Below are 13594 nucleotides of genomic sequence, written 5' to 3' on the forward strand. Positions count from 1 at the left end.
TCTGATAACTTTGTGAGCATGCTTCTCACACTTCTCTCTCTACACATCAGAGGGTTTTTATCAATCAGTGCTTCTGGTAAGTCTGCACTCTCCAGCCGAGTCTGGAAATGAGTCTGTTGATCAGCGAAGCGATGCAGCCCCCCTGAGAGAATATAAATAGCACATCATTTAACTTAACCACCCACTAAAGACATGTTTTTTTGCAGAAGATGGACGTCAATATGGGCTGAAATCTCTCAGCGGTCACGGTGCAGTGGTTTAATCAGAACATCTACACTTCGGGCTGACGTCATGCTGCACAGGACTTTGCATTACTTTTTAAAATTCTAACGTGCAACTTTAAATTGGCCGTGTGGGAAACCCCGTTGGTCAGTGTGACACCAGCTAATGACAGTATCTGTAAGGGAGAGGAGAAATGTGTCCATTGTTCCTAATCACCTCTCGACTCTCAAAAACCAGCAGGAAATAAAACCTCCTCTGGGCAAACTTGAGATATTCATCCACTTCTCTGACAATGATTTGAAATACTATTTTCTAACCTAATGAGCTTTTATCAACGTAGGTGGTGCTTTTATTTTCATCATATGCAGCAGGCTGTCTGCTCTTTTGATGTCATCATTAAAATGTCACCATGAGTCACTGAAGAAAGAAAGACTCAAGCTAATGTTGTGTCCTCCTCCTCCTCACTTGGTCAGTGGAGGTCCAGATCCTGAAACAAAGCTCAGAGACAGGCCTGAAGGCGGCAGTGTTTCTCCTAGTTCAGTTTCTTTTCTTCATGCTTCAGGAGAAATGGGGAATGTGCTCTTCACCAGGAGGCAGTTGTATTTTTCTCCCCGTCTGGTGGACAGGAGTCCTGCAGGTGTGTGGAGCTGCTGTGCTGACCGCTCCCTCCCGGGCTGCATTATTCACACTCCCTCTTACTCAGCTACCACAACACACAGTTGTATAACTTTGGAAAGTTCCCTCCAGCAGAGCCTTATCTAACACTGTGTATCATGTGGCCATCAGACCTTTTCTTTAGAATGACAGAATCTTTGGTGAATCTAGAGAGACTCAAGTGAGTTTCAGGTTTGAAGGGCTACTTCAAAAAATGTGGGGGGAATCTGCACACGTTTTATTGTTACTCAATTGTATTCAGGCAAAAAATCTGTACTTTTACTTAATTCAATTTTCAAATATTCACAAAATTACATCCGTCTATAAATTTGTTTATGCTTTTGTTTCTAATACATGCTTGTATCTGATCACACTCAAAGAGATCAAGACTAGGAATGTCTCTCCCTGGAACATTGGTCCTTATCTACACCACTGCAACCGCTTTAAGAGTCCCAGGGAAGGCTGGAACAAATCCCAGTCAATCCCAGTTCACATTGTGCGAGAGGTGGGATACAGTACGTGAGGGGTTTACACCTTTGGCCACTTCAGAGTGTCCAGTTAACCGGACCCCAGTCTATATGTCTTTGAACTGTGGGAGGAAGCCAGACTACCTGGAGAAAACCCACTGGGGCACGCGACCACTGCTCACTGTGATGTGTAACTGTTGAGTGTAACTAACAATATAAATTATGATGTGGTGCATAAAAGCAGCCTGAGGGCACGGCCACAGAAAAGTAGCAGTGCGGGAACCTCCACCTACCGATCAATCTGTGCAAGCGAGGAGGCAAATAAAACGTTTGCCTCCTGTGGCGGAAAGAATCTGCACAGTGGCTTCACATGGGGTTCAAATTTGATTTGATTATATTTACTCTTGTTATATATGCTGTGTTTATAGCACACCAATGCTGTCAACCTCAAAACAAACAAAATATCTAGAAAAATCATTGTAAATCTATTGCTCTAAACTGTTTTGTGTCATAATGTTTGATTTTGTTTCCGAATAAATAAAACCCAGCAGGGACCCAATCATGCACAGCAAACGTAGGCCACTCGCAGCACAAACTCTTTGTGCACAACTACTCTGATGTTGCAGAGTTCAGTAAAGTCGTCTCCTGAGTTCGTCGCTCTCCATTATGTTTGAATTCATCAGACCTTCTTGTTTGCTGTAACAGCGGCAGAGCTTTTTTTAGCAGCATGTTCCTGTTTAAAAGCCTCCGGGAGGACAACGTAACCTTAGTGCTTTATCAAATTATTATTTTCCCATTACCGTCAGTCAACAATAATGAAAAACGTATAATAAGAGGCTTAAATCAAGCGCGTCGGCGGAATGGTTTGTGTTTGCTCGTTCTGGTAGAAGCGGAATTGATTCAAAAGCTGTGAGGTGGCATTTAGCCTCACTGGGAAAGATTTGAATTACCAGGAACAAAGGTCACTGCGAAACAAAATAGCTTTTATTGATAGGTCAAATCAATTATATTAACGCAACAGCAACACTGAGACTGAGTCGGTGCATAGCTCTGGTTTTCTGGCTGCAGGTTCATCTCTTTTTAAAACAAATGCAAATGAAGAGAGAGAGAGAAATACAAAATGAAAATAATGGAGTTCTAGAAATGACTGTCTCGTTTCTTGTTCGGATCACCGTTCTTCCCATCGTCGGTTTTGGAGTTCTGTGAAAGAAACACACAAAAATTATGTAAACACAAGGTTTACTTTTACTGTTTGGGGTAAAAAGGACAATAATATGTTAATGGTGCTCATCTGGGAGCTTGTAACAACAATAGATCTACATGTTAACATAGCTTGGAATAATCTAGATAGGATGATAAGTGTAAAGTTGGTAATAAATCTGCAGAAATACGAATAATACGACATTTTGCCAAACAGGCCTATTCTCTTAAGAGTTAGATGAAAAGATTGAAACCACTCATGTGTGTTTGATAACACTAGCTCTTCAGTTAAGAATGACTCAAAGACTGAAAACAAGGGGAAACAGCTCACCTGGCTCTGTCTAGATAAGACGTTCTTATAATTTAATATTTCAATTACATTTTGTTTTTATGCTGCACCTCAGTTAACTGCCTCAGGGCCACTAACTGTCTAGTATTTCACTGTGTATTTAGTTTTCTGTATATTTGTATCTATGTGCCTGACTGTAATTTCCCCTAGTAAGCAATAATCCATCCTTCCATCCATCCATAACATATTAAGTGTTCGTCAGTGAGCTGGCAGAGGTGTTTTCACCAAACCAGCCGTTTCTGGTGTTTTAACCCTTTATGCTTTAAGCCAACGAGCGCCTGACTGGAGCATCATATTTACCATTGACAAGTGATAATGGTTTTGCTCTTCTCGTCTCAGTCTCGGCTAGTGAGTAAAACTTGTCAGTGTGATGGCAGTGCATTAGACAGGACTCCTCCTCTACCTTGGATTTGAAGAGGAGGTTGATGACGCCCTTGGAGCGTCTGTCCGCGGTTCGGTCGGAGGTCAAACAGAGCGACATGCTCTTACTGTCCCTCCTGGATCTGGAGCCGTCCACGTCCTCTGGGCCTCCCACCACAGCCAAGGACAAACCTGTGGACGCAGACACACCGAGGATTCAGCGTTTGTGTCTCACTTGTTACAAACTCCGCCTCCTCCTGCAGCCGTGTGATTGTTTTTTTTCGGACTTGCAGCTGTTCTACCGATGCGCTGTGTGTTCTGGCAGCACCGGTGGCCCAGTGGCCGTGGTCAGTGAGGCGACGCAGCTTGTGGTCGGCGTCGCTAATCGCAGGCGGTGTGTTAACACCAGAGTCGATGCTGGCTCCTCCGGCCAACGTGGGCAGGACGCCAGTGCAACATCACTGAATTGTGCTTTAATGCTCTGTTCTGAGTGAGGAAATATGAACTGGATGAAACAGTTCAGAAACTTTCTGACTCACTAATTTGTGTTAGGTCAGGATATTAGTGCCACATTCTCCAGTGTCTCCAATTTATCCCAGACACACACTCACCTACATTATTCTATCATGAGCTGGTTTAAGTGTTTTTAGAGTCACTTTGCCAGAACAGGAAAAGGAGCAGTTCCTCTCAGCTATAGACCTTATTTGAACTTGTGTGGGTGCTTGTGTTGCAGATATACAGAAACTCAATTGTAATACACCACAGCAGCAGGTATGTGTTTGTGTTTGTGTGTGTGTGTGTGTGTGTCTGTGTGTGTGTATGTGTGTGTGTGTGTGTGTGTGTGTCACCGGTGATGGCAGGCAGGGATCTGGAGTTGGCACTGGTCAACCTCACATTTCCTTCGATTGGATCAGACAGGTTGGTGTCACTGCGGAACTCCTGTTTCTTGGACAGCTAGAGGGAGACAGAGAGCACACAGGGCTCAGAAGGAGCACCCCCCACGGACACTCAGCTCTGTGCTCCTTCAACATCCCGTCACGTGACGCCTGTCCTCCTCTCCTCTGACTCTCACCCGTTTGGAGTCCAGCGTGTTCGTCCTATCCCTCTCCTCCGTGATGAAGATCATGCTGCTCCGCTTCTTCTTCTTCTTGCTTTTTCTCAGTTTGACCTCGGCCTCGCCCACCGTCACCACCCCCTCCTCCACTGTGCCCACACTCATGCTGCCGCTGGAGTGCTGCAGGGTGGAGGACCAGGAGTTCGGGGACTCGGGGGGGAAGTCCCTGAATGGAAAGTAAAGAAATTAAATATTTATTTTCAAATCTGTTGCTCTGGGGTGAACGGTTCCATAAAGTTTATGCTCAATAACAATGATAATAATGATAACATTAATTGGTATATTATATATATATATAAGAGACCCAAGGATGCTTTACATGTGTCACTAGGGACAAAAAAAAAAATCCACACAAAAAAGGACAGAATTAAACAGCAGTAATAGCAGGTGGTGTTTAGGAGTTTTGAGCTTATGCCATTAATTTAGACACTTTGGGGCCATTTATGACAACATTGTGTTTGTATGTATCCTACAGAGGATACTTATTGTATAGTGTGTAATTACTTGAGCATTGTTAGAAGAGAGCCTGAGACTCAAGCATTTCACTGCCAGCGACTGCTTAATGTTATTGTTGTGCATTTGACAAATAAAAAATCTTGAATCTTGAATCTTGCATCATTCAAGCAGTTAATATTAGGTTCTCTTCACACTCTGGTGTTAGATTCAATGCGATAATGTACAGTGCGACACGACAAGACAAGATAAGACCAGACAATACCAGACACCACACAACACAAGGAAATGAAAAAATAGAAAAAATACATCTAATGTAAACAGACAATATAGTGTAACAGAGTTGCACACTTGCAGGATATCTAAATGTCTGTATCAACACGTTAGGTCTGTGGAGGCCACCTGTCTGCGAAGGTCTTGGTTGGAGTCCCACACTCAGATCCCTGCAGGGACGAGATGGAGATGATGGACTGACGGAAGGAGCGCAGCATGGAGCGTGGACGAGTGGACTTCCTCCCGACCATGTCCGGCTGCAAAGTTACACAATATTACACACGGGGGATGGTGCTCTTCAAAGAGAGTGACAGAGGTACGTCATCACAGACTGCACAGAGGGAAAGAAGGTTACTCTTAAAAAGCAGGCGGCATATCATCACTCCCACTCATCATTAGTTAAATCTCCCCCCAGAGGGCTCGGCCAATTAACAAGGTAATGACCATATTTAGCCCCAATCACATCATCCGAGCCCCGTTCTGGTTGTGGAGTAATTTAAAAAGGTACAAATCCCACATCAACACTCTGCTCTGAGGCTTTTTTCTGTGGGAACTGTGATCATTGAAATTCGCCCGCGTCAGCTCATTTAGAGCTTCACTAGCGCAGCTCTACCACTCTCACTCTGTATCCAGTCTTGCCGAGAGAAACACGTTTTTTTAATTACAGAGAAACGTGATTTTAGTCAAACTTGTTTCTCACCAGTTCTCTCACTCCGTACTCCTTCTCTACTTTCTTCCTCAGCAGCTTGAAACACTCCTCCATGCGCTCGTGGAACGGACGCAGGTCCTCGCTCACTCTCTTCCCGTGGAGGGAGATCCCTCCGCCCAGTAGCGGGATCTATGAATACAAATGTCGTGGCGTCAGCAGGGACACGCAGAAAGAGGGAGAAGAAACTGAAATGTGCTGTTGTACATGTACCTGCCATGCGATGAGGTCTTTGAGGCGCAGCAGTTTATCTCTGTCCTCCTGGTGCTGCTCGTTGTACTCCTCGGTGAAGAAGGCCTGATCCAGAGGAAACATGAAAAAAAACTCATCTAAGCTGTTTCACCTGCTCGGAAACTTAAATCAGTCACAGGCTTCTCCCCACGGTGTTCGAGGGGCAGAGCTCCCGATATTTCATGGTGAACATTCATTGCATTTAATGCTAGATTTGAGCTGCAGAATTAACACTCCTGTCGAGGTCGAAAGGAGGTGAAACTGATGATTGTTATAGAATTAATTCAAATGGTTTCGTCATGAGAGAATAGTCTGTGCAGTGGAGCTGTCTCTTCGTTGTCGGGGGGGCTTCATAAACAGTATTTCAATCTTTCATCACAGTGCCTTAGAAATTAAACAAAATCCAAGCAGTCCTAGTTGAATTAAAAACAAAACCACATAGGGAATATGTGGTTCATTCATTCAAAGTTTGAATGAAAAGATGAAATATACTTTCAACTCCACTGATGTTACACTATTCTAAAAAAAACATTAAAAATAATAATAAAGCAACCACCAATTAGTTATAACACACGTTAAAAACATTAAATTAAACCAATTTAAATGATCAATGTTCTAACCTATGACCGTTAATCTCTATTCAACCCACATTAAGGCCTTTATTCAATAGTGAGCATTGAGCCGTGACTGTTTCCTTTAGGAGTCATGACCTGGTCGACTAAATGCCCTTGTTTTAACTAGATTATAAATGGAGCCGGAGACAGATTGTAGATCACCTTTTCATACTTGGCGAAGCCACCCATGACGGCCGGGTCCACGATGCCGTTGAGCAGCATGGAGAGGGGGTTGATGGGAAGGCTCCAATCAGCCTGATACTGGTTGATCATGGTCAGGATCTTCCTATTGGTGGACTCCATGGTCTCTATGGCGTTCTCCAGTGGCGACAAGGTGGTCTGGGGGAGGTGGAGAGAAAGATGACAGAGCAGAGGAAAGGAGGAAGGAGTTGATGAAGGAGCAGGGGGGGCCATGTTACACAGGAGGAAACAGATCTCCCAGTCAACATACAACTCAAACATGTAACACGTGACATGCCGAGAAAATACTCACATGCTTCATGTCAGTGGACTCAAACCAGCGCAGGATCCCTGGCAGCTTGTACACAGTTGTGAAGGTTGTGCGCTCAATCCACATCGACTAAAACAAAAAGATGGAGAGGACGGAGAGAAGTTCTTTAGTCAGACACACAGATGCACGCTCACACACACACACACACACACACACACACACACACACACACACACACACAGACACGTTCTGTAAATAACCATGGTCATATAAACACATCAAATACTATAAAAAAAACATAGAATTGCTGTAGTAACCCTTGTTCTTATACACAAGACCCTGCACAGACCTGATAGCCAACAGATTGCTCCTATACTTTGCTGTGACTCATCTCAGTTACTCTCCTTTTATCTTGATCAGGTTTTTCAACAGTTGTTCCTTTTGTGAAATTGGTTGGCTTTATCTAATTATGGGTTTTCTCCTTTCTACTGACACTGTAAAATTGTACCAGTGGTAGCGATGTTAGTATGGTATCGAATTAAGTTTCTTTAATCGTAAGCCGCATTTCAACCGTATTTCCCCCCTGAGACGGACGGAAAGCTTTGCAGGAACATTGGTTTCCACCACAGGGACCAGGGTTTAAATTGAGTTCAGAGGAGGAAATGTTGGTGGTGTTTTTTTCTATTATAATGTTATGATACTTTAATACCTGAGACTTATGTTGCATTCTCCAGTAAAACCTTGTCTTATCTTATAATCATCCTGCACTTTGCTGATAAATCCTATTATTTTATAAAACAGGGTCTCATTTAGAACAGCAAGGTTCAAATGCTAAGATTAAGATTAAGATGCATTTATTTGTCCCAAACACATGCTCAGACATGCAAAGGCACACTCATGCAGATAGGGAAATTTAATCTCTGCTTTTGACCCATCTGGTGCAGGACACACAGAGCAGTGAGCGACCATGTACGGCGCTCGAGGAGCAGATGTTGGGGGAGTAAGGTGCCTTGCTCAGGGGCAAGTAAACAACAGCCTCTTGAATATTTTCACTGTCCCTGTGCTCATAAATGTATCTACTCTAAGAAAATCACTCACAGCAAACTCATTGTTCGGGTCCCCGGGTCCTTTCCTCACGGGCCTGGAGTAGTGAAAACGCTGCACGTAGTTGGCCTTGTAGAAGCTGAAGAAAACCAAAGGGGTCAATGCTTTTTTCAATTCTATCTAATAATTTCACAGACATTTCGATTTTGACATGTAGACGAAGTGATGGGATTGACAGACTTGATGATCTGGTCGGGGACGGGTTTGTTCTTCAGGCGAGGAGGGATCTCGAGGACGGGCTGCACGGTGAAACACTGGATGTCTGGTTCAACATCTGTCAGGAAATCAAACAACCGGACGTGACAGAGAGCATCTCCATATCCCAGCACAGTCAGATAGCTGAGGGACACTGGGAAATAAAGTAAACCCGAATTGAGTTTAGATCCACACCAAATCTGTTAGATAAAATAGATCTAATACACATCTGATGACTGAGCAAGTTGCATTGTTGCTGGGTGAAAGGCCCCCTGGTATTTTCTTCTGAGTCGATCTCCTCATCCCGTCAATCCCAAAGCCGCTGCATGTGTATAAATAAAACATTCTCTCTTGCATTTCTACGCGAGCCTGGCTTCACAGGGTTTACCTTCTCCTCTTTCCATGTGCATAAAAATGTACATCTGTGTGTTCTGCAGCCTCAAGGATACACTGGAGCGGCGAGTTCCTGACGTCGTCTCCCGGCAGGGTGGTGGTGTTGAGGCGCACGGCGCTGGGAAACTGGCTCATGAGCTTGTTCTGGAACTCTTCTCTGCGCTCATACTCCTTCCCCCGGTGGATAAACACCTTGTTCTGGAGGCATGGGGGACATTTGTTGGTGACAAGAATGATAACACATCCCTGCAGGGTCAGGCACCAGTGTACATCTCTTCTTAATGCTTAAGGATCTGCTGTCACCGATGACGCCTTTAAAAAGCAGCTGGAAGCTTCATTCATTCAAATCGGTATTTGTCTAATCCTCTTCTATCTAGTTTTGAAAATATGTGCCCCTGTTTTATTTTCTGGTTCCCTTATTAATGCTCCATAAAAGTGCAATGATAAATAAGCTTTACTCACTTACTAATGGCCTCATTAACCCCAGTGTATCCTGTTATCTCTATGTGAATATTCTCTTTATTATCTAGGCTGTGTTCAATGGGATTGTCCATCTCCAGCTGGCAGAGACTACATACGTGGGCCTGTGTTCGTCTGCTCACTTTCTCTCTGCTCTGTAGCTGACCCATTGACTGGGTCACACCCCCGACCACAGCTGATTAACCCCATCTACTGAACGGACGGAGGAAAAGCAGAAGAAGATTTAACTCCCTCCACAGATCCTCAATGTTTCCCATAAGGTACCCAATGCCCCGTTCTGTTAACTATCTGCTGATGTGTTCAGAAACTTGTCCACTGCTGCAGATTTTAACAGCTTAGCTCCAGTCGCTGCTGATAATGAAAAAGCATTGGAAATATAAGCCTTGCATGAAAAATACTACATAAGCAGAGTAGCAGCAAAATGCAGTTTAAGTTTAAAGTAAGATTTAAAGTTGATTTTATTAAAACTTAGTGGAAGGGTGGAGTGTGAGTCCAAGAGAGGACCAGTTCACTCATGGAGCAGATTTCAGAAATTGAGCAGATCCAGGAATTTCTTTACACTTTCTTTAACTTGGCAAATCGGACCATTGCCCTTGAGGGAGGTGTGCACTCTGTAGCTACATCAAATTATTAATACAGTGTGTGAACAGCTTCTGTAGGTGTAGCTAGTTTGACCTGCTTTATATTTACAGCTGTAGATACATTGACAGAGGATAAATCTGAGAAGTGGTGAGACGATTGATGTGTTGTATACTAAAAGCTAAAATCTATATGTGAAACCTCCATATACAGAGTAACTTCACAATAAGAAGCTGTCAAACATATATATATATAGTGGAGTACAGAGTACAATATCTGTAGACATTTCTTAGAGCGGATGTATTAAGGCGCATTTAGTGGAAAAAAACAAATACAACAATCAAAGTTTTACTAATTGAGTAAACAAAGTTAGTTGCTTTCCACCGCTGGTCACTCCTGTGTGTGCTGTGTGAATCAGTGTGTCTCTACTTTCTGGAAAGCGAGAATGTTGCACACTAACCCTGAGGAATGGAGGGTAGCCCTGTCCATAGTACCCCACCGCGAAGTAGTCCTGGTTCGGCCTCAGGATCTTCATGATGTTCTCGTAGAACTTGGCTTGTTTCTCCTGCAGAGGGCGACCAAGGGATGGAGAGAGACAGAGGTTCAGATGTGCACAGTGTGCAGCCGCAGCAGCTTCATCAGCCTGTGCCAATGACCAAGATACACTCAGCAGAAAGTCGGGCCTTTTGAAGGTGATAGACGGAGTAGACAAAATAAAGTGTATAGCATCCAAGGGTAATGTCTGTCATTTATATAACCACGTAAATTCAGCATTAGCTGGTGGAGCCACTGTCGAGTTACATAAAGAGAGAGAGATTTTTCCATTGATGGGAGTGTTGGTCTCTGTGCGGGTGGGGGGGGGGGGGGGGTGAAGTGAAGGGGACACAGAGGAGTCATGGATACTACTTTTAGGTTTGGAAGGAATCACCTCATTTATGGTGCGGAAGAAGGGAAACAAAAGAAAGAGAAGTGGGACAGAGTGAGGAGGGTCGGGGGGGGGGGGGGGGGGGTGTCTCATGTTACTGATTGTTGACGATGTAGAATCAGAGATTTGGAGGAGAGGAGGCTCACATTGGAACTATTCCGAAAAAGAGGAAGTTCCCCCTCAAGTAAGTTTGAATTTTTAAACATGGATGATTGGTTGTGCTGAATTACTGATAAGGCTTGAGAGTTAAGATCACATACTGGGAGTGGGAAGTTGTTATTGGGAACAATATGTTCTGAGGTTCAGACAGCGCGTCCGGCTGTGCAGCACACAAGCTGCAGGACAATTTGGATACATTTATTTTTACTGTGAAAAGCCAGAGACCGAAGCAACACTATTCAACAGATGTTCAAACAGTGTTCACAGACAGAATTTAGCAAGAGGTCAGCAGCCGCTTATTCCCTGCTTGAATAAACTGCTGTAATTTAATAAATCACTTTCCCTCAGACAAACCCATGAAACATCTATAAATAATATTCAGAACAAAGCGCTGCATGAAGAAACAATAACAAAATATGTAGAAAACCAATTGATTGTTGTGAAGTAGACATGAAGGTTGGAGAGAGTCGTGCGTTACCAGTCTCTTGCTGAGCAAGTCGTAGTCAAAGATCTCATTCTCGTACTGTTCCGCTAGCTCCTTGCACAGAGTGATGGCCTCTTCCCACATCTAAACACACACACACACACACACACAGGAGGAGAAGAAACAGAAGTGTCCTTCGTTACACCATCTGCTAATCCTTCGACAGCAGCTGTCGCGCATGGTGGGAATTCATCTTGTGAGAATCTCTCTTTCCAGGCCTCTGGGGAGGAGGTGGAGAGCGTCTCTGCCGCCGCTCCAGAGAACGTGAGACACGGATGGAGAATACAAAGCGATTTTGACACCAACACACAACATAGACACAATGATGGTGTGATTTCAGCTGTCTTATCCTAGAAACACTGAATATATGATAGTATAGAGCAATATTTTCCAAAATAAAAGTCTGAGCAGGGAATACTGTAAGAGCTGTCAGATATGTGAAATGAGCTGCTGAACATGGTATTAAAGAAGGAACTATTTTTCCAGAGTGAAAGATCTAATTTTAATTACATCAAACAAGGATCTTATGTTTTCACCCCAGTGCTACAGGTTCAGGGACGAACCCCCCTTTGAATTCTGGGTGTAGATTTGGATCAGGAGGTGACTCCAGAATTTTCACATCACTTTCTTACAGGGGTATTCCAGTGTTTTACTTGAAGAACAATTTGAGCCATTTTTGGTGGAAAAAACTACTTTCAACAGACTGTTGCGCCCAGAATACACCTTTAACATTGCAAGATCAGATATCTCTTTTTACATTTTCACAAACTTCATTTGATCTTGCTTAATTTTAGTGAAATTCAGTGCAGCTTGGTTGAATTCAAGGGGACTATCGGGCTCAGGGTGGAGGTATCCCCCGGGACACATCTTTTCAAATCATCACATAAGAGAAAAACGATGGCGGATCCAGTAATCTAAAGTGACGCTGACCTTGCCCTTGTCAAAGTAGTCGATGATGGTGTCGTAGAGAGTTTCTTTGAGCTGCCGCTGGGTGTCGGAGCTGCTGAACTCAAACTGGGGGCTGCACATCTCGTCCGACCACTTCAACGGCGACAGGACAGAAGAGAGGGGAGTGGGAGGAAGGACAAGTGCAAAAAGTGAGATAGAGTGCAGCACTTATATATATCTTTTTATCGCCGAACCAGAAAGTAGATGCAATCTGTCGTTCCATAGATCATCATGTTGAAACAAGAGGAGAGCTCTCACCGTTGTAATAAATCAACATTAGCCCTAAACAGAAGCGCGCGCACACAACCAGTTACACAAAGATCATTTATTATAGAAATGAGACAATAATTCATCTTCTATTATGTAAATTAAAAAACTAAACACAAAACTACATAAGGGATTCCAAGCTGTCCTCTCGGCTCCGAATGGTGAGGGAGAGGATTAGATCTGTGTGTTCCAGCCCGCTCCTTCTATTAGTGGGAAATGGACATGACACGACCGACACCGAGGATGAATGGACATTATGAAAAACATTATAGAATTCACTTGCTTTGATGTAATGATACTAGACAGAGAGAAGAAGAGAGACAGCCAGAGATGACCCCCTCTACCCCCCCCGTGTCCCTCTCTGTGAGCCTCTAAGTGTCCCATAAAAGACATGAAACGAGAGAGGGGTCACACACACACTCAGACTTATGCAAAAGAAGACACACACACGCAAACCTGAGCACACGCACACGCTCACGGCATCAATCACCAGCAGTGGCCGACGCCATAAAATAACCTGGAGCTTCATCATTTGGACATAAACGATGTAGCGACCATTTATCAGCTAATAAAAAGAAAAAACTATTATTCGTGGCCGAGAGAGAAGTGGTTAGGAGGAGCAAGACACGGGATCCAGCATTAACCAAGGACATATCCCTGTGTGTGTGTGTGTGTGTGTGTGTGTGTGTGTGTGTGTGTGTGTGTGTGTGCATCCCACCTTGAGCAGGCGAGAGTGGAGCAGCAGTGTGTATGCTGCCTCTGTGAAGTTCTCGCCCTCCAGGTGAAGGTCCCTCAATTTGTAAAGGTACCTGAGGACAGACACACAAACAGAGCTTGCATCAATTTCATGTGCAATGTATGCACGGCTCCACTAGATGCCGCTGTCGTGCAACGTGAGCACCTGTACAGTGAGAGCGTGTATTAATCCCGTGTGTGTCACTTTCTCGCTCACTCACACGCACCTAA

At 44.0% G+C, this 13594-nt stretch overlaps 1 protein-coding gene across 1 annotated transcript in view; it reads right to left on the reverse strand.

Annotated features, from left to right (window-relative positions):
- Positions 1-2309: 2309 nt before the first annotated feature.
- Positions 2310-13594, reverse strand: part of LOC133958770 (dedicator of cytokinesis protein 2-like) — a 98481-nt gene continuing 87196 nt past the window's right edge. The window contains exons 36-51 of the mRNA XM_062393731.1: positions 13347-13437; positions 12344-12454; positions 11408-11497; positions 10306-10410; positions 8843-8984; positions 8379-8460; positions 8193-8277; positions 7137-7223; positions 6806-6982; positions 6012-6095; positions 5793-5930; positions 5222-5349; positions 4325-4532; positions 4101-4206; positions 3296-3444; positions 2310-2543 (exon numbers count right to left, since the gene is read on the reverse strand). Of these exons, the coding sequence (XP_062249715.1) occupies positions 2481-2543; positions 3296-3444; positions 4101-4206; positions 4325-4532; positions 5222-5349; positions 5793-5930; positions 6012-6095; positions 6806-6982; positions 7137-7223; positions 8193-8277; positions 8379-8460; positions 8843-8984; positions 10306-10410; positions 11408-11497; positions 12344-12454; positions 13347-13437 (1846 nt within the window). The 3' untranslated portion in view covers positions 2310-2480. The remainder of the gene's footprint in view (positions 2544-3295; positions 3445-4100; positions 4207-4324; positions 4533-5221; positions 5350-5792; positions 5931-6011; positions 6096-6805; positions 6983-7136; positions 7224-8192; positions 8278-8378; positions 8461-8842; positions 8985-10305; positions 10411-11407; positions 11498-12343; positions 12455-13346; positions 13438-13594) is intronic.

Source organism: Platichthys flesus, chromosome 8 (genome assembly GCF_949316205.1).
Source record: "Platichthys flesus chromosome 8, fPlaFle2.1, whole genome shotgun sequence".
Lineage (NCBI taxonomy): Eukaryota > Metazoa > Chordata > Actinopteri > Pleuronectiformes > Pleuronectidae > Platichthys > Platichthys flesus.